General features: G+C 48.7%; 1 protein-coding gene across 2 annotated transcripts in view; it reads right to left on the bottom strand.

Moving 5' to 3' along the window:
• Positions 1–284: 284 nt before the first annotated feature.
• Pitpnb (phosphatidylinositol transfer protein, beta) overlaps positions 285–26,299 on the bottom strand; it is a 55,167-nt gene continuing 29,152 nt past the window's right edge. Inside the window, exons 8-12 of one of the 2 annotated variants that reach the window (XM_013014459.1) lie at positions 17,357–17,434; positions 7,197–7,307; positions 5,577–5,699; positions 2,971–3,055; positions 285–2,008 (exon numbers count right to left, since the gene is read on the bottom strand). In XM_013014459.1, the coding sequence (XP_012869913.1) occupies positions 3,008–3,055; positions 5,577–5,699; positions 7,197–7,307; positions 17,357–17,434 (360 nt within the window). In that variant the 3' untranslated portion in view covers positions 285–2,008; positions 2,971–3,007. The remainder of the gene's footprint in view (positions 2,009–2,970; positions 3,056–5,576; positions 5,700–7,196; positions 7,308–17,356; positions 17,435–26,299) is intronic. The other variant, XM_013014458.1, reaches the window with a different exon arrangement.

Raw genomic sequence — 26,299 nt, 5'->3', positions numbered from 1 at the left:
TTATGTGGTGCTGAGAATCGAACCCAGGGCCTCAGGCATGCAAGGCAAGCGCTCTACCACTGAGCCACCTTCCCAGCTCCCCCCTCCTTTTGTCATTAGATTATCACTTTGTTTTTAAAGACAGAAAACGGCGTAAGAGACCAAACAGGACAAGCGAGTGTGCTGCACAGGTGCATTCCATGGATAAATCTGTTGTCTTTATTTCTGAAGAGCGGGATCGCCATCACTGCGGAGCCGACCGAGCCGAGGAGTCGAGAATAGACACAGCACCAGGAGTCAACTGCTCGAGCACACAGGGGGGCTTTAGTGATCAAATTTATTATTATTTTTGTTTAAATTTCATTTACTTTGCTTTACTGTAATTTACACAGGAGACCACCAGGTAAATGGGGTGTTTTACATTCGCCACGCATTCCCTCCCACCTCCAGTTGTTAGAAAAGCATTTGATGTGCCTGAGGCTCTGGGCCAGACTCTAGACGCCAGTGCACAGGGTTTGTGAAGAGGCCAGAGCCAGGCTCTGCATGGCACCAAATACCCCAAATAGGCAGCACCCGGCAGGACCATGATTCCGCTCTGACCAAGCCTATCCCCACCGTGCAACCAGCGCTGGCAGTACACACAAGCCTTTGTCCTGGGCACAGGAGGACTGGGACGGAGGAGAGGGAGGCGGGCCTCCAGGCAGGGACGGGCCCCACCCCCAAGTGGGTGGGGCAGGCAGGACTGACAGCTTACGTGAGGGAGGGGACTGCAGGTTAAAGAGGACAGCTTATGATCAAGAGGCCTACTCAAGCCTCCGGGACGGGACAGGAGAACAGGCATTCAGACAGAGAAAGCTGATAAAGAAAAAAAAAAATCTTCCCTAGCTATTGTTCCTTCTTTAAAAAAACAGAAAAGTTAAAAAAAAAAAAAAAGGAAAAAACAAGGCGGCAGTGACTTCCACTGTGCCCAGTCACCGTGGGTTCTGGCTGAACGCCCTGCTGCGAGCACACAGGCCTCGCGCAGGCCAGCCCCGGCCGGCCGGCCGCGTCTTACTGCCCCTGCCCCAGAGCCAGGGTCCCCTGAACAGCAGGGTGGTGGGAAGAGCAGGCTCTGCCCACTGGCCGCCCTGGCCACGCTGCTGCAGCACGAACCAGCCCTTTCACAAGCAAGACTCCACACAGCGCGGCCCTTCCGCCGCTGCTCGGACCCCTCGGCTTGCCTAGCAAGAGCCTTCAAACCACCTTGTGTTTATTAGAAATCACAAACCGTCATCTCAGTTTTTTTTTTTTTAAACTACGTTTGATGTAGAAAAATACTTGAAATTTAAAATACAAAAATCCAATAAAAAGTGGGAAATTTCTTTTTAAAAGGACTCTTCCCTTGGGGGTGAACGAGTAAAAATGGGTTTATACTTAAGAGAGATCGTCAAATTTGGCTGGATGATAACAACCATCCAGAAATAAATAGTTATAAATACATTCAGGGTTTACATTTCAAATTCATTGGAATACCAAAAACAAAAAATGAAAAGTGGTGAAGCGGTTTCGGGGAGTCTAGTTGCTTATAGGACTGAAACAAAAAATTTAACAGGAGACTGACTTGAAAAGAACAGAAAAATAACAAAAGGCTATATATATATATATATTGGTCCACAATTTGACATTTATGAAGCATACCAGCTGGGATCACATTGCAGTCAATTCGTCCATTAATGGCATTACTCTGATAATTATTCAAATCCATCCCAGGTATGTATATATTGAAAATATTTCCTTCTGCACTCTTGCTGAACGCAGGTACAGAGCTGGGGAGCTGTGCGGATCCCTTCCGTGTGTTTGTATGTACATATATACACACGAGTGTGTACCTGGCGTCTGTAGCTCTACATGCGTTCTATATACAGCTACAGACAGAGACGCGCGCGCGCGCTCGCACACACGCCGGGACCTGCGTCTGCGTGATGCCGTCAGTCCTCCGTCACTCGTCGCTGGCTGCGCTGGTTCCTCTCACTTGACCTTGATTACGTAACTGTGGGAAGAGCGGAAGACAGCGCGGGCTGTTAGAGAGCGCAGGGCAGGCACAGCTTGCCTGTACTCTGCGTGGGAAAAGTGCATATACCTTCCAATCTCACAGCGGGACAAGATTTTGGTTTTCTACTCATAGGGACCCTAACGTTTCATCAGAGGGGAAAATAAATAAGCAGAAATAAATGGCAGAAACTTAGGAGAACTTAATAAAAAGCAACAACAACAACAACAAAATTAAATGAACACTGAATTTAAAAGAGCGAGCTTCGAAGACTCTTGGAAGAGTCCTTCATTCTTACTTGGCACAGGGGCTCCTTTCCACAGCCGATTATCCCAGTCAGGAGGAGGGGAGGGGAGAGGCGGGGAGGAAGGGGAGGACTGTGTCCCGCTGGCTCTCCCTCCCCACACAAGCTCGTCCCGTGTGCACAGAGACTGCTCACTGCTGCTGCCGAAGACTCTCACGGCATTTTGTCCTCTAAGAGAAATAACCACTACGCTTATTCTGCAAATGAGTAACGTTTACGTGTGTGTATGGAGTAAAGCTGCCTGCAAGGGGAACAGATGGCCCGTGGGGCACAGGAACCTCATGCAGGTCGGCCTAGGCCATGGGACCAAGGCCTTTGATTTCTCTCGCACTCATTTCCATGTTTCCCTACTGGGCGGCTGGCTGTGGGAAGCTGGCCGGTCCCCAGGACAGTGCTGCGCAATCACCGTGCGTATGGCTCTCGGTGTCAGAGGCCATACTAGGAACTGGTCTGGGTTTCCTTCCTACTTCTAACCTGGCTGGTCCCCGACACCACTCACACAGGTGAGAACTCAGGTGCTCACTGTCCACTTAGAGAGATGTCTTTCTTTTCAGTCCTCCGTGTAAACCACACGCGCGCAGCACGGAGCTGGCGCGAGCCCCTGCTCGGCAAGTTCACTCCCCTCACCAGACTCCGTACCCGGGTGGGCTTCACTTACACAGTGTGATATTGTCTCTGACCCTATAGGGGCTCATCTAGACATCAGCAGCCGACGTGCCTCGGACGGAACCCTTCTTACGCATCTAGATGTAAAATAAAATCGTGAGCTGCTGAAATCAGTCTAGGTAGGGTGTTAGCAAGCAAGGAGAGAAACGAGACCTAGAAGTCACTGCCTGCTGGAATCGGCCCATCACACGGGGACAGTGGGGGCCTGAGGGCCCGGGAACGGGGCTGGCTCAGAGACAGGCTGGCAGAAGGCTCTCCACCGCAGCATGGAAATACACATGGCATTTCTGGACCCAAGAAACAAAAGCCGGCAGGCCACATGAACTCCCCAAAGGCACCAAAGGGGTAGGGGGTGGGGGCAAGTTCTGGCCAAGGAATGGGGAGCCCCAACTCTGTCCGTCCACATGTCCGCGGTCCCTGGACCAGGCCTGGAGACATGAGTGTGTGGCCATCTTTGCTGCTGCTGCAGATGGCTCTCGGGGGGGGGGGGGGGGGGGGGGGGGATGTCTTTAAGGCAGCTTGTTGCAAAGGAGAACGGAGGGAAGAGCGAGCACAGAACAGCAGACAGCACACAATGAAGCGCAAAAGAAAGGCCAGGCATCAGAAGGGACACAGACGAGGGGAAAACTAAACCAAGAAAACAAAACACATTTCTAAAGTCCCCCCGCCCCCCCTCCCCCCAGCCCCATCAGCTGCCAGGGTGCGGGGCCTTCTGCTCCAGGGCCAAGCCTATCTGGGGTGGGAAGTTGATCCTTAAAAATCCTGGTGAACAAAGAGTGCTCTCAGCTCATCAGGTGACCAGGCACCTCCTAAGGGTGGAGAGGGAGAGGCGGACCCTCTTGACTGGGAGGTGAGAGCTTCCCTGTGAGCCTCCTGGCCGCCGCATGAGCCACTGCGATGCCACAGGAGGAGACACCCACCCTCTGCTGCAAGAGCAAAAAGAAGCTCGTGTTCCAATGCCAGCACTCAGTGTGGCCGTAGGTCCTCAGATGTCTCCCTGGCACACCTCTACCACGAGGGAGGAGGCCCAGGAATGCCAGCCTTGGCACCATCTCTGCTCCCAAGGGGTCTCATCATGTGGCCCTGGGCCTAGGGTGTGCTCAGGTGTCAGGACATGGAGAACTGGGGAGGGAGGGGGAAGGAAGGAGGAGAGGGGCTCAGCCATTCAGTCCAAAATGGGGGTTGCAGGACTGGTGGGCTGTGCGCACCACCTGATCATGGGAACCCAGAGATGGGCTCTTCCCTGGGGAACAGTCCTGCTGTCGGGCTCTCCCTGTGTTACAGACGGGGCAGCGGTGTTCGTGAGCTAGTGGGGTGCATGGATTCCTGCTGCTAGGAGGCCTGGCCAGGGCAGGGCAGGGCAGGAGTGAAATTAGCTGCTTGTGACTGGTGAGACGGGGAAAAGGCTAAGGTGGGCAATAGGCTTGGAAGGCAGAAGAAGAGCTCCTATGTCCTGAAGACAAGACCAGGGTGGAGGAAGACTCCCCTCCGGGAGCCAGGCCTGAGGCCCACTTTTACTATGTGAAATGGATCGCTCTAAAAAGCCAAACCTCAAAGCTATCGTGTTGTCTCTATGGGGAAAGAGGTTCCAGATTTCAATCAATCAAACGAAAAGAGTTTTGGAGCAAGATCCATTCATAAGTTGGAGTCTGCTTATAGTTTACTTTGTGTATAAGATAAGGCTGAAGTATTTCATTGCCTTATAAAGAAAGTATGTCCTAGTCCTCTCAGGTCTGGACAAAGCTAATTAGAAGCAGACCTGCTGCAATCACCCAAAGTAAGCAATTTTAAACAGATTCTTTACGATGCTGTGTGCCAGAGACAGATTTCCTTCTGCGCCAGGAGACTGCCTTGCAGCCACTCTCCACAATGAAATGGGGCTCCTGAGGCACAGGGGCTCCCTGGCCTTCCACCTGTAGGGAGCGCAGGGCAGAGCCGGGCCTGCTGGCGGTGGGGGAAGCCCTGCGTGGCCCTGGCCATTCCTTGGGGTCCCTTCCCCCATAGGGTCTCACTGCCAACTGCAGACAAGCGTGGCCCAGGGGAAAACCAAAACCAGACCCAGGCCAGAGGAAGCCAGTAGAATTAGCTGGCACAGGAGGCGCCCACGGCAGAGGGAGAGCTGAGGTGGGCTTAGCGCCCTCGAGGAGAATCATCTAAAACTTACCTAGAATGACAGGGTCACCGCTGCCCAGGAGAGGGGCAAGGACACTGCTGGGGGTGACCACAACACTGCCCTGCCTGTCTGAAGAACAGGAAAGTGGGCTCATGGTGCCCAAGCCCTTTGTGCTGCTGGGAGGCCAACAGCCAGCCCTGTGTGGGTCTGACCAAGAGAGAGCCACACAGAGCTGAAGCTCGAGAAAGAATACGGAGCCAGGGGCGTCTCTGAGGGAGCAGCTCGTAGAGTAAGAGAGTCCCAGTCTGCCTCCCAGACAAGTGCCCAACCAAGAGGAAATCCCAGCCTAGGAAGGGAGGCAAGGACCCGAGAAACGTTATTCTAATGAATAAATACACACAGAGCAGTGGCTTTCAGTATGGCTTGCTAAGCAGGCAGTTAAGGAAAAGAGGAAATGGGAGGAGCTCCCTGCCCAGCAGCCTTACTGTTTCTAGTTCTTTCTGGGTCTCATCTTCCATTCTCCTAATGTCTTCCATTGTCAGATCGATCCACTTGTCAATCCAACAGAAAAGCTGGCGGTGAAAATTTGTAAATATCCTTTTCTCTTGCTTTTAAAACAAAGAAGAAAATTAGTGTAAGACAGTTAAAAGAGTGAAGATTAATGACACATTAATGTATTACATGTTTTGATTCACCCAAGAAATGCACATATACTTGTTTTGAAAAGACCACTAAAAATGGATTAGTATTCAGGCAATAGCATCATAAAACAGCAAATAATCACCCCTGGCAGAAGTGTAATGATCTTGTAGAACGCAGACAAACACGTGTGCACGCTCCCATCGCAGGCCTGCTGGACCCTGTCTATTTTTACCTTTTTCTGAATGTCAGCGAGCAAAGGTCAACTAGTTTTTCTTTTCCTGCTATGAAACTACATGTTGTTCTTCACCTCTCTGCATTTTGAAGGCATACTGTGAGGCAGAATTCAATCACGTGCGCAAAGAAGACTCCTGGGCTCTTTGTGGTCACTGTGTTTTATCAGTAGCTATCCCGCATTACTTTTTCTATGCTACTGATGACTGCCACTATACGTGTGTGCATGTATAAACATGTACACAAGCAGCATTCAAGTTTCCCAAGAAGAGAGAAAACTGCATGGAACACTGAGTGTTTCTGGACACTATTCAATTCTTTCAACGTTTTTTTCCACGAAGGGAGGGTGGGGACTTCATTAATTACATGTGTGACTTTTTATCAGAACTGGATTAATCTATTACTATGATACAGGGGGAAGAAAGTCAGTATTTACAGTGCTTACTACAAGCCAGCTCTAGGCAGGCCCCAGAATAACCAGAGTTCCCAGCATTTTTCAAATGTTTACAGTATGTTAAAAGTAGAAAAGTTATGGTGACACAGAATGACTGTGTGTGGCGACCCCTCAGAGACATAACGGGGACATCTTTGTTAACAGTGGAGCCTATATGCACACACAGGAAGAGAACATGCCAAGGGGCTTTTTCAAGCTTGCTGCGTGTGTACTTATACCTGCGAGTGCTTTGTGGTTGTGTGTAGTCCGAGGAGGGAGCCCAGGACCTTGCAAATATTTATCCTACTGCAGTGCTTCCCCCTCTGAGATCGGATTGCCCATCTTACTTGTACTCCATTCTTAGGTCACAGCGAGTGAATCTCGAATGCACTGATTCTTTGGGAGGGCCTCCCAAGAAAGTACTCCATGAAAGCACAGGTGCATGCGTGCGTGCGTGCGTGTGTGTATGGTGGGGCTGCAGAAGGGTCCAGCTGAGCTGGGTCCTTCAGCACATAGTCTGCTCCCTCTCCAGCAAGAGGCAGGAAGCCAGGGGACATGCTATTCCACAAAAGAGCCCTTTAACGCTAGATAGGGTAGGTACTCCAGGGAAGTACTCTGAACAAAAATTGCTATGCCTGTCCCTAAAGAAAGCCCTTACAACCTCTTCTGGCATCTCACTTCCTATCTTGGGGAATAAAAAGGGCAGAAATGACGTAGGCAGGAACAGTAATCCCCCCCATAAAGGAGAGAGAAAGGGCTTCCCTCCTTTCCCGTTTGTGCCTGAGATGTTCAGCTTTACCTTCTGGATGAAGTTTTCTACTTTGCTCTGCAGGCCCCACCACTTGAACTTGATGGTCACCAGCTTATAGGCGCACATCTGAGGACAGTCAGGGTCACTGGCCAGCTCCTTCTAGATGAGGAAAATTGAGAAGGGGAAATGGTGACTTCAGGAGGGACTGTGGAGTGACACGAGGACATCAGAGCCTCAGGGGTGCTGAAGTCATGCTTGCTGCACGCACTCCTCCCACGAAGTTAGCTTCTATTCTGAAGATGAACAGGTGCAAGCCCCGCCCAACTGCTCATTCTAGCCACACCCACCAGGGCCTCCAGGGGAGGCTAGCCTAGTGGCTGCTGAATGAGGCACTGCCACAGGAAAGGTCACGGAAATGAGGGCAGCGGGGGAACCATCCCATTCAAGCCACCATGCACACCCACGGTCCACCTAGGGGACAGCACCATGTAAGCATCTTGCGTGAGTTGAGTGGGCACACACGCTGCGTCTTTCCTACGTACACCTTAACTGTGCTCTGCGCTGTCAGGCTGGGGACCAGGGGCTTGCAGACAAGACAGAAAGACACCAGTGATTTCTTCCAAAAGAAAGCAGCCTCCTGCCGTGGATGCCATAGCCCTGGTCCTCCCCGCTGCCAGCTGCAGTGTGCTCTGGCAGGGAACATCCACCACAGGACACAGCTGGCTTCCCAGGCCCCAGCTCTGCGAAGCAACCTTCTTCGGCGAGCAGTGAGCCGAGGCCAAGGGGCTTTCAAACCCAGTGAGGGCCACGTGGTGGGCAGAGGTGGGAGGTGGCTGCTACACACTCAAACAGGGAGCAGGGGTGCAGCTTCCACGGAGAAACAAGCTGTCGGCCAGGTCCCCTACCCCTCGAGCAGAGGAAAGGCTGGGTGGACTCTCACAGTCCTCTTCTCTACAAGGATGATCTGAAACTAAATGTGGGGTGTGTAAGCCTGGCTCTGCACATGTAGTACAGGGGCTGCACATTTTCTCCTAGAGCCCTGGGTGTATCTGGGAGAACACCAGCTCTTTAGAATTTTCCTGTGAGTGTGAGCGTAGGGGTGGGGTGGGCAGGGCTCTGGTCAGAGAAGAAGCTAAAGGGAACACAAACACACCAGGCGAGCATGGGCTGCATAGCACAGAGAGCCCCAGCTACAACTACTCTCCAGGTTTATTTCTCATGCTTCCTTAGTGAGCTCAGCAAGCACCGGTGCAGATCAGTCAGTTCACATACTAATTATTAGTAACTGTTCAAAAAGAAATGTACTCGTTGCCTGACTTACATAACTGAAACATTACCTTGCCAATAACAATTTTAAAAGAAACACCAGAAAAAGACTAGCTAAAAACAAACAACAACAATGATCAACAAGATATAGTTTAAAAATCAATGGGACAAAAAGTTTTCAGTGCTCATCTTCTCAGATCTAAGATATATATTTAATCTCAATCTTTTTTTTTGGGGGGGGGGAGGGTCCTGTCTGTGAGCTTCTTTTGCTCAAGGCTAGCACACTACCACTTGAGCCACACAGTTCCACTTTCAGCTTTTTTGGTAGTTTAGTGAAGAAAAGTCTCATGGACTTTCCTGCCTGGGCTGTCTTCATTCAAACCGCGATCCTCAGCAGCTAGGATTACAGGCGTGAGCCACCGATGCCCAGTTCAATCATATTCTCTACCCAATGCAAAAACATTTTTAAAAACACATCCTTTCAGGGAAAAAGTCAACATAAAGCCGCTGCCTTTCGTCGGTGGCTGGATTCCTGGTACCAATGTCTCAGTGGGAGGCAGAGAAACCCATCTACAATGGTCTCCAGACCAAGTGGAGAAAACACAAACATCCCCTCTGCTTCTGTGACGGTTATTGATACACGCATGGCATTTAAGGTCATGGGCAATTCCAAAAATGCCTCACAGGAGGCCATCTTGAAACCAGTGATTCCATTAACAGGGCTTTAAAATTCTACTAGATGAAACAGAAAATGTGAACGCCCTAGGGGTTAAGTGAAGCACCAGGAATCCTTTCCCTCCCTTCCTGGCCTAAAATCTGACACTGTGCAATAACAAGGCATATAGCTGTTCATATCCTAAAGTATATAGAATTCTCACTTTTAGAAATGTGTCAGGTTCACCAAGGAAAGAGAAATATTGTAATTTATTTGTAAAAGCAAAACCCTACATTTATGTCTAAGCTCTAGATCAAACGTTAAGATACTTCATGGGTTTTCAAACAATGGCTCTTAATATGCACAGCCTTTAAAAAAAAGCTTTTGCAACTGTAACCTACCCTCTGCACAACATCTTTATAATTACAATACAAAAATTAAAATCTCAGGGCTAGGAATGTGGCTCAGTGGTAGAGTGCTTGCCTCGCATGCATTGAGGCCCTGGGTTTAATTCCTCAGTAGCACATACATATACAGAAAAAGCCGGAAGTGGTGCTGTGGCTCAAGTAGTAGAGTGCTAGCCTTGAACACAGAAAGGCTCAAGGACAGTGCCCAAGCCCTAAGTTCAAGCTTCATGACTGGCAAAAATAAAAATAAATCAACAAAAATTCCAATCAACAGCAAAGCAACAATAAAACCCTACCTTTCAAAGAAGAGTTACACTGGGAAGGGGGCAGTTAAATTTGGGGGCAAAGCTTATTTTCCAGTCTGTGTGCTCAGCCCTCAGAGCACTTATAGCAGCTGAAGGCAAAGCTCAATAGCGGCTTCCTCTTTAAGGATTTAAAAGTGACCCCAAGCCAGGAGACAGTAGTAGCTCATGTCTGTAATCCTAGCTACTCTGAAGGCTGAGACCTGAGGATCTTGAAGACTCTTATGACTAACGAATGAGCAAAAACCTGTGTGGCTTGAGGGGTACAGACTCAGCCATGAGTGAAAAAGCTGAATTAGAGACCCACAATTCAAAGTAATGGCACAAAATAAATTTTAAAACAGAGAAGGTCCCCAAAGTAATCGAGGCAGGGTATGGGTCTGTAATCTTAGCGACTCCGATGTTGGTGCAGTAGGACTGCACCCGGGCACCATACTGAGACCTGGGTCTCTAAAACGACCAAAGAAATCCCAAAACAAATGAAGCTGAAATCTGAATTAAGGTCTTTCACATACAGTTCTGACTAAGGAGAAATCTAGTGTCTCACCCCATGGAGGTGAGACAATTAAGATGAATTCTCTTGAGCTGTAAATGAAAATTCTGTGAAAATCTGAGTTTTATATTGATGGACTAAAGCATGACAATTTTAAAGGGGTCATTTTAAAAAGGAGGTGAACACTGGCTGGTTACAAAAAAAAAAAAAGCCATCAGAGGCTCAGTAAAGAGCCATGGCTACCAGCATAGTCTAACAGAACTAAAATTTCTTCTGCAGAACTAAAAAATTTCATCTGTAATATAACAAGCACTGGAGAGTCGCAAGCACTGGTTAGTCGTGAAATGTTTCCAAAATTGCATCTCAATGGTTTGTGTATTCACCAAATTCCTTACATTTCACGTTACTAACTATAAAACGAAGCTCCCCCACACAAGTCCTGTTTCTAATTTAAACCCGCATATTGGGTTACTGTGAGGTATGCGGCCCAGGGCCTGCGGGAAGTAACGTACACTGCGCCACACAGCCTGAGTAAACAAACGCAGCGCGCTTCACAGCGCTGGTGAGCAATCAGCTCACATCAGCCACGAGACTCGTTCTTCAATCTGTGGCAAACAATGGATACACAAAGGTAAAAGAGAATTAAGGGGGGGAGGGGAGAATTTAGAAGCATTCTGTAAACTTTTTCTAGTCTGTACATATGCCAACCACACACACACACACACACACACACACACACAGATTTTAAAATGCCAAGCTAAAATCGTGTGTGCTCTCAGTGCTCTGTAAAACACGGTAACTTCTCTGAGGACCCCGGCTCCTCGGAGGTTAACTTCACTGTTCCTGGCAACACTGCCACTCACATTCAGAGGCTGATTCTACAGTGTCTGTTTGCAGCCCAGATTTCACTAAGAGTTCAAAATAAACAGCCTGTAAGGGCTCCTGCCAGAGAGTCTCAGTACATATATACACATTCCAGGAGACAGGTGAGCTTCAGGAAACTCCACTCTCTGCCTCCCCATCATCTCAGCTGCCAGGACACAGCAGCTGATTCTGCTGGCCAACTTTAGACTCTGTCGATTCTCTGTAAATTAAGTATACACACTAAGTTCCAAACAAATGAATTGGTGGTGGTGGTGGTGGTAGTGGGTCTTGTACTCGGAGTCTGGAGGCTGTCCCTGAGCTTACTTTGCTCAAGGTTAGCACTCTACTACTTCGAGCCACAATTTCACTTCTAGTTTTCTGGTGGTTAACTGGAACCATGAGTCTCATGGACTTTCCTGCCCTGACTGACTTTGAGCTGAGGTCCTCAGATCTCAGCGTTCTGAGTAGCTAGGATTACAGACATGAGCTATCAACACCTAGCTTATGAATTGTTTCTATGTTTCTGTTTTGTTTTTTGGCTCTGTTCTTGGGACTTCAACTCAAGGCCTGGGTGCTATCCCTGAGTTTTTTGTGCTCAAGGATTGAATCCTACCACTTGAGCCACAACTCCATGTCCGGCTTTTTGGTGGTTAATTGGAGAGGTCAGAGTCTCATGGGCTTTCCTGCCCATGCTGACTTTGAACAGCAATCCTTAAGACCTCTGTCTTCTGAGTAGTGGTGTGAGCCACTGATGCCCAGCTAACCAAGAGAAGAGTACCTCCGCACTAGCCACAACCTGTATCACAGTAAGAAACAGAACCCCACGTGTAAAATCCAGGGGGTCTCAGCAGGCGGGAAGGGATGACCTGACGTGGATGCCACGCGACGAGCCACGGAACTGCAGTGGGGCTCAGGGGCTGGCAGACGTTAATGTGAGATGAGTTCAAAGGCTCAAGTCACAAAAGCAGGCCACATGAGGTCCAGGCAGGAAAGCCTCCTGCCTGTGCGAGGATAATCGGTCTATTTCCTAGCTTGCACAAATAAATGGCTTCTTTTTGCAGCCCACACCCGTTCTATAAGGCAGGTATGTCATCTGACAAAGGCCTCGGTTCCTTGGAACAGGAGTGTCCCTCTGTGTGAGCAAAACTACATGCTCGTATTCAAACGAAGAAAACTTTGCTGCTCCTGATGGCATCTCAAGGGATCTACAAGAAACTGACTCTGTTGACTGTCACTTAAGACACTTGTCTTCGGTGTGTCGCTGCCGGGAACTGTGGTATTTGCAGCACTAGTTACCTAATCTAAATATGCCACATGCATATTTAAAGATGAAAAAAACCTAGCCAGCAAACCAGGCACCCCCACCCTCCCACCCAAATCAGCCAGCCAGGATTTAAGGCCTTTATGTTACCCACTATGGGGAAGCCCATGGCCGGATGCCTTCACATCCCGCCTGGGCCTTGACGTGTTCTAGGCGTGGGGATGGGCGAGCGCTGCTTGCCTTTCCAGCAGGGCAGCGACCCAGGAGAGGCCGCTGGCTCGGGAGCCGCGGAGGAATTCCCACGCCTCTGCCCATCGGCATCTATCTCAAAGGATCCCACTGCTAGATTTCAGCTTGCCGCTCATCTTCCACTTTAAATCACTGCCACTCCTGGACGACAAAGTCACACATTGTTTGAGGGAGGGAGATGGGGGCTTGAAGGCTTGCTAGACAGGCCCTTTATTACCATGCCTCTCTAGCTCTTTTTTCACCCATTTTTTTTAATGTAACTTTATCGTTACTCTTAAGGTGTTGTGCATTATTTCTGAAATAGGGTCTCACTTCCACTATGCCCAGCTCTTTTGTTGAGATGCAGTCTCATGGACTTTCCAACCCAGGAGAGTTTGGAACTATTATCCTCCTGATCACAGCCACTCACACAGCTAGGATGCCACCTCACACCACTGAGGGTTGAGAAGCTATGCCCATGGCTGGCCTCAAACCACAATCCTCCCGACATCAGCCTCCTATGCAGACAGGATCACATGCATGAGACATCCTGTCCAGTCTAAGATCTTAAAACTTTATGCCACTGATAACCAAGGTTACCACCACCTTATAGATTTAGGACAGAAAGGAAACATGGTGATGTGGCACCTGATGCATTCGTGTCTCTATGACTCCTCCACTGGTATAGCAGCAGGGCTGTTCCTGGGTAAACCTAGAGCCTGACAGAGCAGTATAAACAGCACCAGAGGCAAAGGAGGCAACCCCACTGGAGGAAGCTCTTATTGGACTGGAGACAGCATTTGTCCTCATGATAAGCAAGGGCAAGCACATAAAATAATACAAAAGCCACCCAAATTTTCATAAATTGACCCAATCCTCTTCCACGTCACTGCTGAGAGCACTAGAGGGACTCGCGAGCCATGCTGGCACCGGGAAGGACAGATGGGCTGGCAAAGCCTCCCCGAAAGACCTTCGGAGGCCTAATTATTAACCGTGGTGCACAGAGACACAGAAGCTTGGGTTTTCATGAGGTGTTGGCTTAAATGAAGGAAGAAATGAGGCCTTGCACTGGGTAAAAATGACACCAGCTTCTCCATAGTGCCTCCATTTGTCAAGATGACAACTCCTCCCCCCGATCACAGGCAGCGACTTGAAAGCTATGAGAATCCATGTGTGCAAGGATTTTATCTCATGACACAGGTAGTCACATCAGGGTCACCAGACACACAAGAGAACAAACATGTGCAGAGTGCACTTGCATACACACACAGAACAAACATGTACAATGTGTATGCGTGCGCACGCATGCATGCACGCACACACGCGCGCGCACACACACACACAAACAGTGCTACAGAGAAGCACGGCATTCACATCCATCAGAAACCCGCTACTCTGCCTTGCAGCAAAAATCTTAATCAGGTTATAAATCGCAGCCCGATTACTATGCATGGAGTCACTTCAGCAAGTGTCGCATTCTTAAGTAACAAAATATAGTTCACGTGCTCAGATTTTTAAAATTCTTTCTTCAGAGGAAACATGAATAGACAACCAAGGCCTGTATCTCCAGGTCTATGGGACTTGGGGTTTTGTTTTTATAAAAAGAAAACAAATACAAAATGCAAAGGGGCCTGTGGCACATATGACAATCCGCTCCTGGGCGGCTGGACACAGTGTCAGGGATGCTGTGCCCTGTCAGAACCACGCACACACAACCGCATACGTAGCATATATAAAATTCTCTCCGTTTTCCAAGACAAAGCTCTATGGTGATGGTAGTAGCACTACCCCTTTTGAGTACACATGCTCTGTGCGGAAATGCCCCCATAATTTAACCACACCACCACCCTGAGGTCATCCCCGATCTCTTGCTTAGAAACGTGCAAAGACAGGCTGGGAGCAAAGGGTTAAGTTACTTAAGCCACAGCTGTGGTCTGATGGATCTCCCTCAGCTGCTGTCTAGATTCTCTGACATGGAACCACAGCACGCAGATTCTGCAAGTGCCGTGGATGCACAGCCACCAAGCTGCCAGCGTGGGGCAGGACAGGTGGAGACGGAAAGGTGTGGACCAGAGGTCTGGGATCTCTGGGGTGGGGGGAGACTCTGCTGTCCACACACCCTGCACACGGTGAGCAGGTGCTACCAAGATGGCAGGCAGCCTGCCCTCCTGTCTTCCTCATCAATCGTTTCTCTGGCCACACTTCTCATAGTGTGAAAGCCTTCTACTGCAGACAGCCGGTAAGTAAACACTGGTACTGAGAAGGAGAACACCACCATGGGTAAGACAACTCGAGAGACCTGGTGTAGCTCCGTAGTACAGTGCTTGGCCTAGCTTGTATGAAGCCCTGGGTTCAATTCCCACTACTGCAACAGACCAAAGAGGGAAGCGACCAAGGACTTTGCACTTGGCTTTGAGCACACTGTGGAATATGGACTGGGGAGGCGGCAGCCTCTGCTGAAGCAGAGTGGGATGGGGCTACGGAGGCTGTGTGAACAGGCTGCACACCTGGCAGCCAGGATATGCACGGGAGCACTGCTGCACAGACCGCTGCATGAGGGAGCCCAGAGCAGGATCTCTTCTTCCCCGTCACCTCCTCAGACTTCAGAAGTTCAGAATGTCTCACCTCTCCTCTCCCCCGTCCAGCCACAGCACCGAGCATGGCAAGAGAGCAACGACATTTACAGAAGATTCTGCTAGAAACAGGGCCCCGGGTGCCCAGGCCTGTCTACGCTGTGCTGTCACCGACTGTCATCCTTCTGACTCTGTTTTCCTCCAAGCAGCAAATAGATGGCTCAATTAGTTATTCTTGATTACCTTCGTTATTTCTGAATCAGGGTGACTCATTCACTGGAATTCGGTTAGGCAGAACTCGATTTCTAAGAGAAGCTGCTGCGCCCACCATGGTTTGGCTAATGTGCACAGCCAGCAACCAGCCAATCTGTAATGATAGGTGTGCCTATTGGCAGCACTCTGCCAGACCAATGAACTATTTTTAACACAAAAAAAGGCCAGGGCTGGGGTGAAGCATGGGGCCAAGGGTTGAGACTGCTAACAAATGTTAAGTTCACGTTATTTCTAAAAACTTCAAGCCACTCCCACATTTTACATAGTCATTATCCACTATAAAAGGAACTTTTCCTTTCTACAATGTAAGCACCTATTTTCCTAAGTTCCTAAGAGACTGAAAACTAGGTAAAAGTCATCATGAGACATGCTTGCAGACTGCCATAGGACGAGGCAGGAGATCCCGCAAGACACATGTGGCCTGAAGTCTCAGGGCACTGTCTTGCAGTGCAGTTTCTGGGTGAAAAGCAGCCGCCTGAACCCCATATTCAGCTGCCGCACCCACTCTTCCCTGCAGCCCTTGGAGGAGCCATCAGCCCCGGGCCAGGCCTGCTCCAGGGGGTGTCTGTTCATCTCCTGATTCAGACTTCTATAGTCCACAGCCAGAAAGATGGAAAAGAGTGGGAACACTTTGCGAATCCCTTACAATGTATTTTTTTTTTGTCAGTCGTGGGGCTTGAACTTTGGGCCTCGGTGCTGTCCCTCAGCCCTTCAGCTCACAGCTAACACTCTACTTGAGCCACAGCCACTTCTGGTCTTCTGAGTGGTTTATTGGAGATAAGAGCCTCATGGACTTTCCCTACCCAGGCTGGCTTTGAACCGCAATCCTCAGATCTCAGTCTCCTGAGTCACTGGCGCCTGGCCCTTACAATGTATTTCTATCACATGTTCTAAGTCTATCCCATCATTTTTTAAAAATTATTATTACTTTTTCCTGTCATTCCTGGGTCTTGAACTCAGGGCCTGGGCACTGTCCCTGAGCTTTTTAGCTCAAGGCTAGTGTTCTACTACTTTGAACCACAGCGTCACTTCCGGTTTTCTGGCTGTTAATTGGAGATAAAGAGTCTCACAGCTGCCTGGGCTGGCTTCAAACTGTGATTCTCAGATCACAGCCTCCTAAGGCTGATAGGTGTGAGCTACTGGTGCCCTATACTACCCCTTCATTTCTAAGTGGCACTGATCACTTTCTGGGTCTTATATGTCTAGTCATGGTCATTAAGTTGGGAGAATTTTTAAGTGACCTGTGCCCAGAGAACAAACATGAAAATAAGATAGATTACACCCCCAGTGCCCCATGACCACTCAGGCCCCAGTGTGCTGGTTACCAAGTAACCCCATGGGTGAAGTCTGTGCAGGGCCTTGAGCTCCTCCCTGCAGTCACGGCAGTGATACACTGCTTGCAAGGGTCTGCCAGCAGTTCAGGGGTGTCTTTCAAATCTACTACATTGCTGCAGCCACCCAAACCCTCACCGTGGACCGCCAGCCTTGTGTCCTCCCATGACTGAAGGAAAGGCAGTGGCTTGTAACAAACTGTTCTCCAGCGCCCCCTTTCCCAAAAGGCCAGGAACACGAGCTTCAGTGAAGGGAACTTGTTCAGATTTTTCAAACATTCATTTCACATGGATTTGTGCACAGGCTCATCACAATCCCCAAGACTACAGCACCGGTGGCCTGGGAGAGCTATCAGCGCCGCAGCGCCGTGCCGGCAGGGCCGGTCTGTCTGTCTGTGCAGCGCAGACTCGTGGGCCAACTGCCTCTAGCCCCAAGTCCTTATCTCATATCACTTCTATTTTTTCGATTAAACGTCACCCGTGCCGCAAGACTTGGGGCCTGTCAAGTGTTCTGTTGCCAAGACTCTGTCTGTCAGAAAGGTCAGCGGCCAGTACCTTCCAGTTGGGTCCCAGTGGGCCTCTCTTGGTCTTGGCTGACTGGAATAATGCAGGGTCTTCATCAGCTTTGTAGTCCTGAAAAACAAAACAAGAGTCAGAGGCAGAGAAGAAAACGAGAACATTCTGGAGTCTTGCAGGACAGCTCATGGCAGGTACTGAAACCCACAACAGAAAGTGGTCAGGAGGACCAGGCTCCTGCGTGCAAACGGCAAAATGCTTCCACGCAGTGTTACCCTGGTAGCAGCACGCGATGCTAAGCAGGGAAGGTCTCTGCAGCACCCCGGCTATATTCGGAGACTGTGATAGGAGCCAAGCCTGCCCACGCCACTGAGGACAACCGTGTCTGCAGTGACCAAGTGCAGTCAGGATGATTGGGCATGCCTGACCCCTTCTAAGGCTGTGTCCGTAGACATCTCAGCTGCTGGCCAGCCTGGAGCCATCGGCCATGGAGCGCCAAGGGCTATGGAAGAGTTCCTCAGAGGAGAGGGAAGGCATTCCTACCAGGCCCTCACTACCAAGGGAAAACAAGGAGTCTCAGGCTGCCTTTCAGGGAATGGCCCTGAAATTTACATTTAAAGCAGTAACTTCTCTTTCCCTCCATGTCCTCTGGGAGTCAACCTTTAACCTCTCTGCTTTATAAATATTCTCCAGTGCGCGCGCACACACACACACACACACACACACACACACACACACACACACACACACACACACACACACACACACACACACACACACACACGTGCCTGCCTTTTTTCAAGTTGATTCTCTGAGCTGGGACTCAGCATCACTTTTGAAGGGACCACATACTTGGGGAAAACATCCAGACAAGTCTGATAGAAAGCCCTGGCTAAAAATCACTGTTTGAGAGAGATAAGAATAGTTCAAGCATGGAGCACACACTGAACAAGCTCTCAAGTATAAATACAGACGTTTGCAAATCAAAGACAACACGCAAAGCGGCAGCCTCTCATGACACACGTTCCCCAAGAAATGAGTATAACATGCTAGCGGGGAAAGAGTTAGAAATAATGTGAAGGGGGCGGGGGGGGAACAAAAGTGCGATTTAAGGAGAAAACCAAACCTTAAAGAAAGATAATTGGGAAACAGATGACCTTGAACTAACTTGAACTAAGTCTGTGTGAAGTCTGTCGAAGAAGCTACAAGATGGGGTTGGGAGGCATAGGGGGAACGTTGGAAGGGGGTGACTGACCAGATACATTGTACTGATGAACTAACATGCAAAATGAAGCCTTTGAATAATAATAATAGCAATAATAATAATAAAGAAGCAAGAAGGGCCAGGCTTATTTCACAAGGTCTTGATGCATGGATGTATGCACGGTGGCACGGCCACGGGCAGGAGCTGCTGGTCAGCGTTTCCCCCACCAGCCAAGTGGGAGGAGCAGCTAGCTACCAGGAGCCCCCAGGCGCAGATGTGTCTGGGCACGACCATGCAGAGCTTAGTCACTGCCTGCCAGCACACATTTGTCAGTCCCAACTCACAATGGCCGCCCTAAAGCTTTAACCACCTCACTTCTGAGTGAGAAAAGAACCCTGTGCAAGGCCGGCTCAAGACGGCTCTGCAATGAACGCCAACCCAAAGAAATTCCCAAACCAGTTCTTCTACATCACAGGTCAAGGCAAAGCTCAAGGACAGGCTCACTTTTCCCAAAAGTAAAAATGAACCGCGCATCACAATCTCTTGGAACCTAGATGAGACCTGAGTGGGGGTTTGAGGAGCCAGAGCGGAAGGAGGCTGGCCAGGGGAGGAGCCAGAGAAGGAGGCCAGCCAGTGAAGGTGTGTGTGTGTGTGTGTGTGTGTGAGGGGCGGGGTGTCCCGGGCCTAAAAGGGCAGTAGATTTGAGACACACAGACAAACAAACAAGACTCACTAAACCAGGAAGCTCATGTTTATCAACTGCCAACGAACCAGACAAAGGAACACATTTTAGAAACCAATATAAAATAGTTCTTGAAAGCAGGACCATCTTATGGTTAGGATTACATTATGGCTAAAATATTTTAAAGATTAAACAAATTACTGTTATAAAGCGCAGGAGGTTAGCCACGGTTACCCATTTTATTCTATTTGAGGGAAAAACCTTCTGCCCTTTCTAGCTGACTGGGTGTCTGGCTGCTGGGGCGGGGCGGGGCTCCCTCCCCTCCCATCCTGGTTTGTTTTTACCACTGAAGGCGGAAGAGGAGAGCAGGGAAGAGAACAGAAAACAGCCCACTTCCCTCATCTGGGAGGCCATCGGTTACAGGCTGTGCCATTAAGGAAAACACGGAGCTGACAGAACATGTCATCACGGAAAGGCAAATTCTGATCCTGCCTTTATTAAAATATGAAGGGAAAAGAGCGGACTGGAATTTTGGAATGGATCATGTACGAAGACTGTGAATTTTAAACCTGGCCCATTTCAAGAGAAAGAAAGAAAACTGGCACGATACATATAACTACCAGCAGGGCTAAAAGAACAGAACCAATGCCGTTAAGCAAGAGTGTTATACAAATAACCCAATGATGACTAAGGCGGGCGTAGGTTTTGTTAACCAAGGCGCCCATGACCCCGGGAGCCAGGCTAAGCGCGGCACCAGTAGAGATCTAGCTGCTAGCTAGGCTGGAGCCAGGCATCTGTGACAGACAGACATACTGACGAACCTACTGTGTGGCAAAGCACCTCTGCACAATTCTGGGCCCTTGTATCAGTGCAGGTGAGGCAATGGGGGGCACGTTCGGAGGTGTGGGATCATGGAATCATGGGGACACCAACTCCTCTCACAGATGAGGAGGGGACAGCCTGGCGGGGAAGTGCAATGCCCCCCCCCTTTCTTAGGGAGTCTGGAATTCACATTGCACATCACACAAGAGGACTGCAGGGCTGGGAAGGTGGCTCAGTGGTAGAGCGCTTGCCTTGCATGCCTGAGGCCCTACATTCGATTCCTCAGCACCACATAAGCAAAAAGAAAAGAGGCCAGAAGTGGCGCTGTAGCTCAAGTGGTAGAGCGCTAGCCTTGAGCTGAAGAGCTGAGGGACAGCGCCCAGGCCCAGAGTTCAGGCCCCACAAATGGACCCCTAAAAAAAAAGGACCACAAAGTGCCCATGAATTCCAGGTCATCGACATAGGTCAACCACCTCACAGCCATGTAAGCAAGCTGGCCGGCCTGTAGAGCAGACGCACAGGTCCAATACAGAATACAGGACACTGAGTCTTCCCCCAGTGCTGTTCTTGAACACAAAATAGGAGCCTGTTACAGACATTATCCTGGAAGTATCATACAACCCTGTCATCAACCACTGTATCTGAACCTTCAGCAAGCAGTGGAGCTATGCATCTGTCAGAACCTAGGCATTTCTGGGCTTGTGTGAATTTGAAGACATAAACGTTTAATCAGATGAATTAGTAACAGGATATATAGAAAGGCAGCTCGTGGGTACAGCCAGCTCAAGCACCATTTGGTGTCCACAACGAACACAGAACTTTTTTGAACATTGTCTTGTTTTGCTGCAATTTGATGGTGGTGCACCTAGTCAGCTTTTGCCTTGTGTGGATTTCAAACCGTCCCAGGGTTATATCAATATCACAAGGAACAAATATACTCCTGCACGTATGACAGTTTCAGCATACAGAATGCAACCTCAGCTACCAATTATAGCTGCAAATGAGCAATCGAGTGGAATGAGACAGCCTGCTGGCTTTGTTAGTGTTCTGTCTCCTCCGGGGTCCCGGGGGAAAGGGAGGCTCTGATGAGGAAGGAGCCCTTGGCTCCTGGTTTATTGTGCTCGCCACCAGCTGCAGACTTCTCATCTCATTAGTTCTCTTAGAATACTGTGGGCGAAGACAGCTGCAGCCTCCTCGGGTCTCCGGCTCCTGGGTTTTCTGAAGGCTGCATTGGCCATGCACTCTCTGTAATCCTTGGGAAAACGAGCAAGCACATTCACTAGGCCACAGAAATGCCTATGTAAAATGGGCTTTAAAATCATGTTTAAAAGGAGAAAAATGCTATTGCTAGGATACACTGGGCTCAAGTTTTTTTTTTTTTTTATGATCCAATTTTAATTATCTGTATAATGCCCAGAGGCTTGGCCAGGATGAGGGCCGAGGAAAAGCATCGTTATCAAGTTAGGTCTAACATCCCAATGTCCCTAGACACTACTTGCTCCACCAATAACAATGTCTCAACAACATGAAAATACAAAGGCATCAGCATAAGCTAGACTTGGGTTAGTGCTAATATGATTCTATTCCATCAGAAGCACTGATTTAAGTTTTAAAAAAAAAAGCCAAGGCAAGTGCAAGTCAGGTTACCCTTTGGAGAAGAAAATAAAAACATGATATGGTCAATAAACGGGTTACTGAATCTGCATGCTGCAGCTGGAGAATACATTCATGAGATTCGTATAAATAACGTTTGCCATCACTGGAGTCGGAAAGTCGCGTTACCTCTCGGGTATGCATCTGCTATTCAGCCCAGCTCTCAATGGAGGGGCTCAACAGAAACCGCATTCATTCTCAAGACAAACAATATTCATTCTATGAATCTTTCAGCACAGTGGCTGATTCCGCCCCCCCCCCAAACGCATGTGCAAAATCTGTACTGGGCCATCGTATGCATGTCCCTGAGCCCAGACTGAGCTCATGATTATGAATGGGGAGGGAGTGGGAGGCGAGAGGCATGCTGGGAGAGGGTCTTGACAGCTTGTGAAAATCGAGAGGAGCTCCAGACACCAGAAGCTGCTGAAGGAAGCACACAGGGGGGTTACCACAGGTGAAAAGTGGAAAAAGTGGAAGCCAAGGAGAAGATCACTCAAGGCAATGGCGCTCATGACACCTGTCCCCCCCCCCACACAGCCGCCCAGTCCCCAGCAACAGAAACTTCATACACATAAAAACTTGACAGGGCTACTAGGACCTTTAGTAGGCTCTTTCTGGAGAGTAGATGACTAGCCCACAGCTGAGAAACAAAGCCCAGGATGGGAGAAAAAGCACAATCAAACACGAAGATAAACAACAAACACAATCCACTAGCAAGGCCCTGCATTTCTTCAGTACTGTGGCACTTGGAAGAACAAGGCGGATCCTGGATCTGGTCAGGGAGGACCCCACTACCAACTATGTAACTTGGGCTGACAATAATATTCAAGCCAAATTCCAAAGGCTAAAAAGAACATCGGCAGTAAATGTTGCAATAACAAATAGCAGAGGTGTAAAAAGAAATAACATTTACTAACTTGCTTAAGAAACTGATTTCAACAGTTATTTTCTAATCAGCAGCTTTCTCTTCTATTTTTAATTACATTTCCCCAGTGACTCCTCACCCAAGCAGGTTCCCACGGAGTGCCATTAATACAGTATAAGTAAACCTCATTAATTCAGGTCCTACCACCTTGGAATTCATAATCACTCGGACAGGGGCTGGGCTGAAGTTTATCTTTGCATGATCTATGAAAAAAAGATTTGCTACACAAATTAATAGAGTAACAAGATCTCCGGAGGGCTGTTTAAACAGTTCAGAAGTGTTTTAGAGCAATTCAGAAGCATTCATTTGCATATAATTATTATGCTAATTACAAATCATTCTTATCTATTCATTAAAGCAGATCCCCAATGGACCACTAATTGTCAATAACTTGTTGGCCTAGTTTCCCTTATTGAATGTACCTCAGAGGAACAAACCTGCATTAGAAAATGTTCTACAGTTCTGCCCTCTTATTAATCCTCACTGGCTTTTCCCACCAATGACTGAGAAGCAGAACCTCTAAGCCTCGGGAGAGCTGGGCCCCCAAGTCAGATCCACAGTAGACACAACGCTGGCGTAATCTTTCTCCTCTCCTGGAAACTCCCCAATCAGCCATGGGGGATCCTGGCCTGGGGTGCTCACGCGGGCCACTGCACCTCTGGGCGGGCTAAGCACACCTGTGGCTTCATCCTGCTCTCTGATCTGCTCTTTACACAATCACAGGTCACAACACCTCCAGGGTCATGATGGCAGACCCCAAATGCCTCTGAAAGGTTACAAATTAATAGGAAAAAAAAAAAAAGAAGTCAGAACCTCAGCTCTGAAAAAGTTCTGGCCAATCACCTGATGTGGTGTGGTTATCCAGCGAGGAAAGCGAACCCCGTGCCCCACAGTGAGACTGTCAGGTGAGGTCAGCAGACTCCCGGGGAGGGAAGGGGGCCTACACTCCCGCCTTCCCTCGCGGGACGGGGTTAGTGACTGAGCACAAACATACAGCATGTGTACAGCATTTAAAAATAGTATCTTAAACTCTAGACACCAACAGAGTTTTAACTTTAAAAATTAAGTTACAAACACCTCAAACACATGCTTAGGAAAAGTTTTAACAACGGATGCTTCCTTTAAATGAGATATCATACTACACTATAACCTCTCAACTGAACTGGGGCAAATTACTGAAAATTCTTGAACGTTCTCCAGCAGAATGTTGGTTCGTGAGCTGCCCCTCAGCTCCCAAGCCCCAGGATCCCACAGAATCCACGCACACTGTCTGAACAAGCATCACTTCGACACACAAAGAGTCAAAATGGGCGCACAGCCTCATCCCTATTATTCTGCTTGGAGTGCTTTGGAATGGACCAGCAGAGACAGCTTCCTGTTTGCCCTCACCAGCTGGGACTAAAGGCACTTCCAACCATCATCATAACTAAGCTGAGCAGACTCACACACTGCCCTGTGAGACACCACAGCTGGTCCCCAAACCACTTACTGCAAGCACGTGGCTGCCTGGCTCTTCACACCAGGACCTGAAGCAATCCCTGCTCTTGCTCAGCCCAGAGAACTTTTCGAAAGAAAGCACTCTCACTGCTGAAAGGGGCTTTTGAGAGGAACAGGCTGTAAAAGCTTAACTTGGAGGGCTGAGGAGAGTGATAACCAGAGTGTGGATGAGCAGATACCTGGTACACCTGTGGAAATATCACAACAAAAAATCCCCTCTGTACAATTAACGTACGCTAATTAGAAAAGCAAGAAAACAACCTGACAATAAATACACAAATTAAAACTCAGCAACACTGACGGACTCTGGGCCGGAGAAAACTAGCCCCAAACCCTAAATTCACACCTTACCTCCCACCCAGCAGGGCTTGGAATCCTAGCTTCTCAGGAGGTTGAGATCTGAGAATTAAGACTCAAAGCCAGTCTGGAAGTCTGAGACTCTTATTTCCAACTACCCTGGGGCAGGGCTGTTCTACTGCGGAGAGAAGAACCCTAAAGTAGAGGTGTGGTTCAAGTATAGAGCACCAGCCATGAATGCAAAAGCTGAGAGCTTGAGCCTAGTGTTCAAGCTTCAGTATAGAGGGGGGGAAAAAAGGAAAAAGAAAAAATTTAGAATGAACCTTAAGCTAATAACGATGGGCGCTAGTGAGAAAGTACTTAGGGCAAAATATGCTGATACATGCTTTTTAAACAAAACTTTAAAAATCCCTGTTAAGATTTAAGCAAGCATGAAATAAGCAATACGTTATTTCCCCGCAAGAGGTCACTGCCGTGCAATTACACTTCAAACACGGGTACTCAAATCCACTGCTGGAAGAGACAGGAAAGTTCGTGTCCATGTAAGGCAGCAGAGTAGAGTGGGAACCCATGTTCACGCGTCTTTGTACTAGGAACTGTAATTACATTTATTTTTATCTTCTCTGAGGATCGGAGAAAAATCCTCTACCAGTGACAAGAAAAATCTTTCCCACAGCAAAGGTGCAAAGGCAGAGTGCTGGACAAATGTGTGCTTCTTCAGCATGAAGTAAGGTCAGGCGACCTCAGAACTTACATCCTGTCCTAAGATCAGGGGGGATTAAGGGACCAGCTCACTACTGCCACACCATTATCCTGTCCATCCATCAGAAAAGAGCTCAGGGAACTCTCCCTCAGACATCATTTCTGATAGAAATGATGCCTAGGGCCAGGTGCTAGTGGCTCACGCCTGTAATCCTAGCTACCAGGAGGCTGGGATCTTAGAATTCGTTCAAAACCAGCCCAGGCAGGAAGGAAAGTCTTTGAAACTTCCGATTAAACCACCAGAAAACTGTAAGTGGTGCCATGGCTCAAAGTGGTAGAGCATTGCAAGTCTTGAGCAAAAAAGCTCAGGGACAGCGCCCAGGCCCTGAGTTCAAGCCCTATGTCTGACAACAAAATGGGGGGTGGGGGAAGAGGAGAGAGAGAGAGAGAGAGAGAGAAAGAGAGAGGGACACAGAGACACAGAGAGAGAAGAAATGATATCTAGGTTCATTTTAGAACTAACAGGAAGAGGTCTTCCAATAAGAGCAGTGTCTCCTCCTGCCAAAGAGAACTGAGCAAATCAGCGCTTGGCAACCCTAGGGCTTGCTGGATCTCAGCCACAGCCTTCCCATAAACAAAAGCTGTTTTCAGATCTAAAGAACAGCATAGCCACTACAGGGCTGACCGAGAAACAGAACGCCTTCTTAGGAAGTCAGACATCCCGAACATAGCTCCCACACAGAACCACCCGGGCCCGGCCATCTACGGCATCTTAGGTCAACTGCTGAGAAAGTGTCATTTTTGTAGCTAAAAAGCTGACAAGTACTAACAACTTCACGTGCCTTGATGTACTATTTGGCCCTTTCCAGTCAGATCCCGTAATTCCTTTCCATTTGAAGAGAAAATACTCTCAAACAAAGCACTTAGGAAGCACATGTTTGATTGTACACGTCTTTAGAGTCGTGATTATTCGAAAGGGAGCACAGTAAGCGCATGTTCCCAATGCCAGACACTCAAATGTGTAACATGTGGTGCTGTCCTATGGAGGCTCAAAGACACACCCAGCCTTTGGAGAGCAGGTCAGCACAGGCCTGGCGGCTAAAAGCTCATGCCTCACAGCCCATCATGCATCCTAAAGAAATTAAACCAGGTTTCATCAGCTGCTAAGACTAATGTCTAGGGAAAAGCTTTTTTTTTTTT

The sequence above is a fragment of the Dipodomys ordii genome, unplaced genomic scaffold (assembly GCF_000151885.1).
Source record: "Dipodomys ordii isolate 6190 unplaced genomic scaffold, Dord_2.0 Scaffold23, whole genome shotgun sequence".
NCBI lineage: Eukaryota > Metazoa > Chordata > Mammalia > Rodentia > Heteromyidae > Dipodomys > Dipodomys ordii.
The sequence above is the reverse complement of the archived record's forward strand: the minus strand, read 5'-3'. Positions and strand labels throughout refer to the sequence as shown.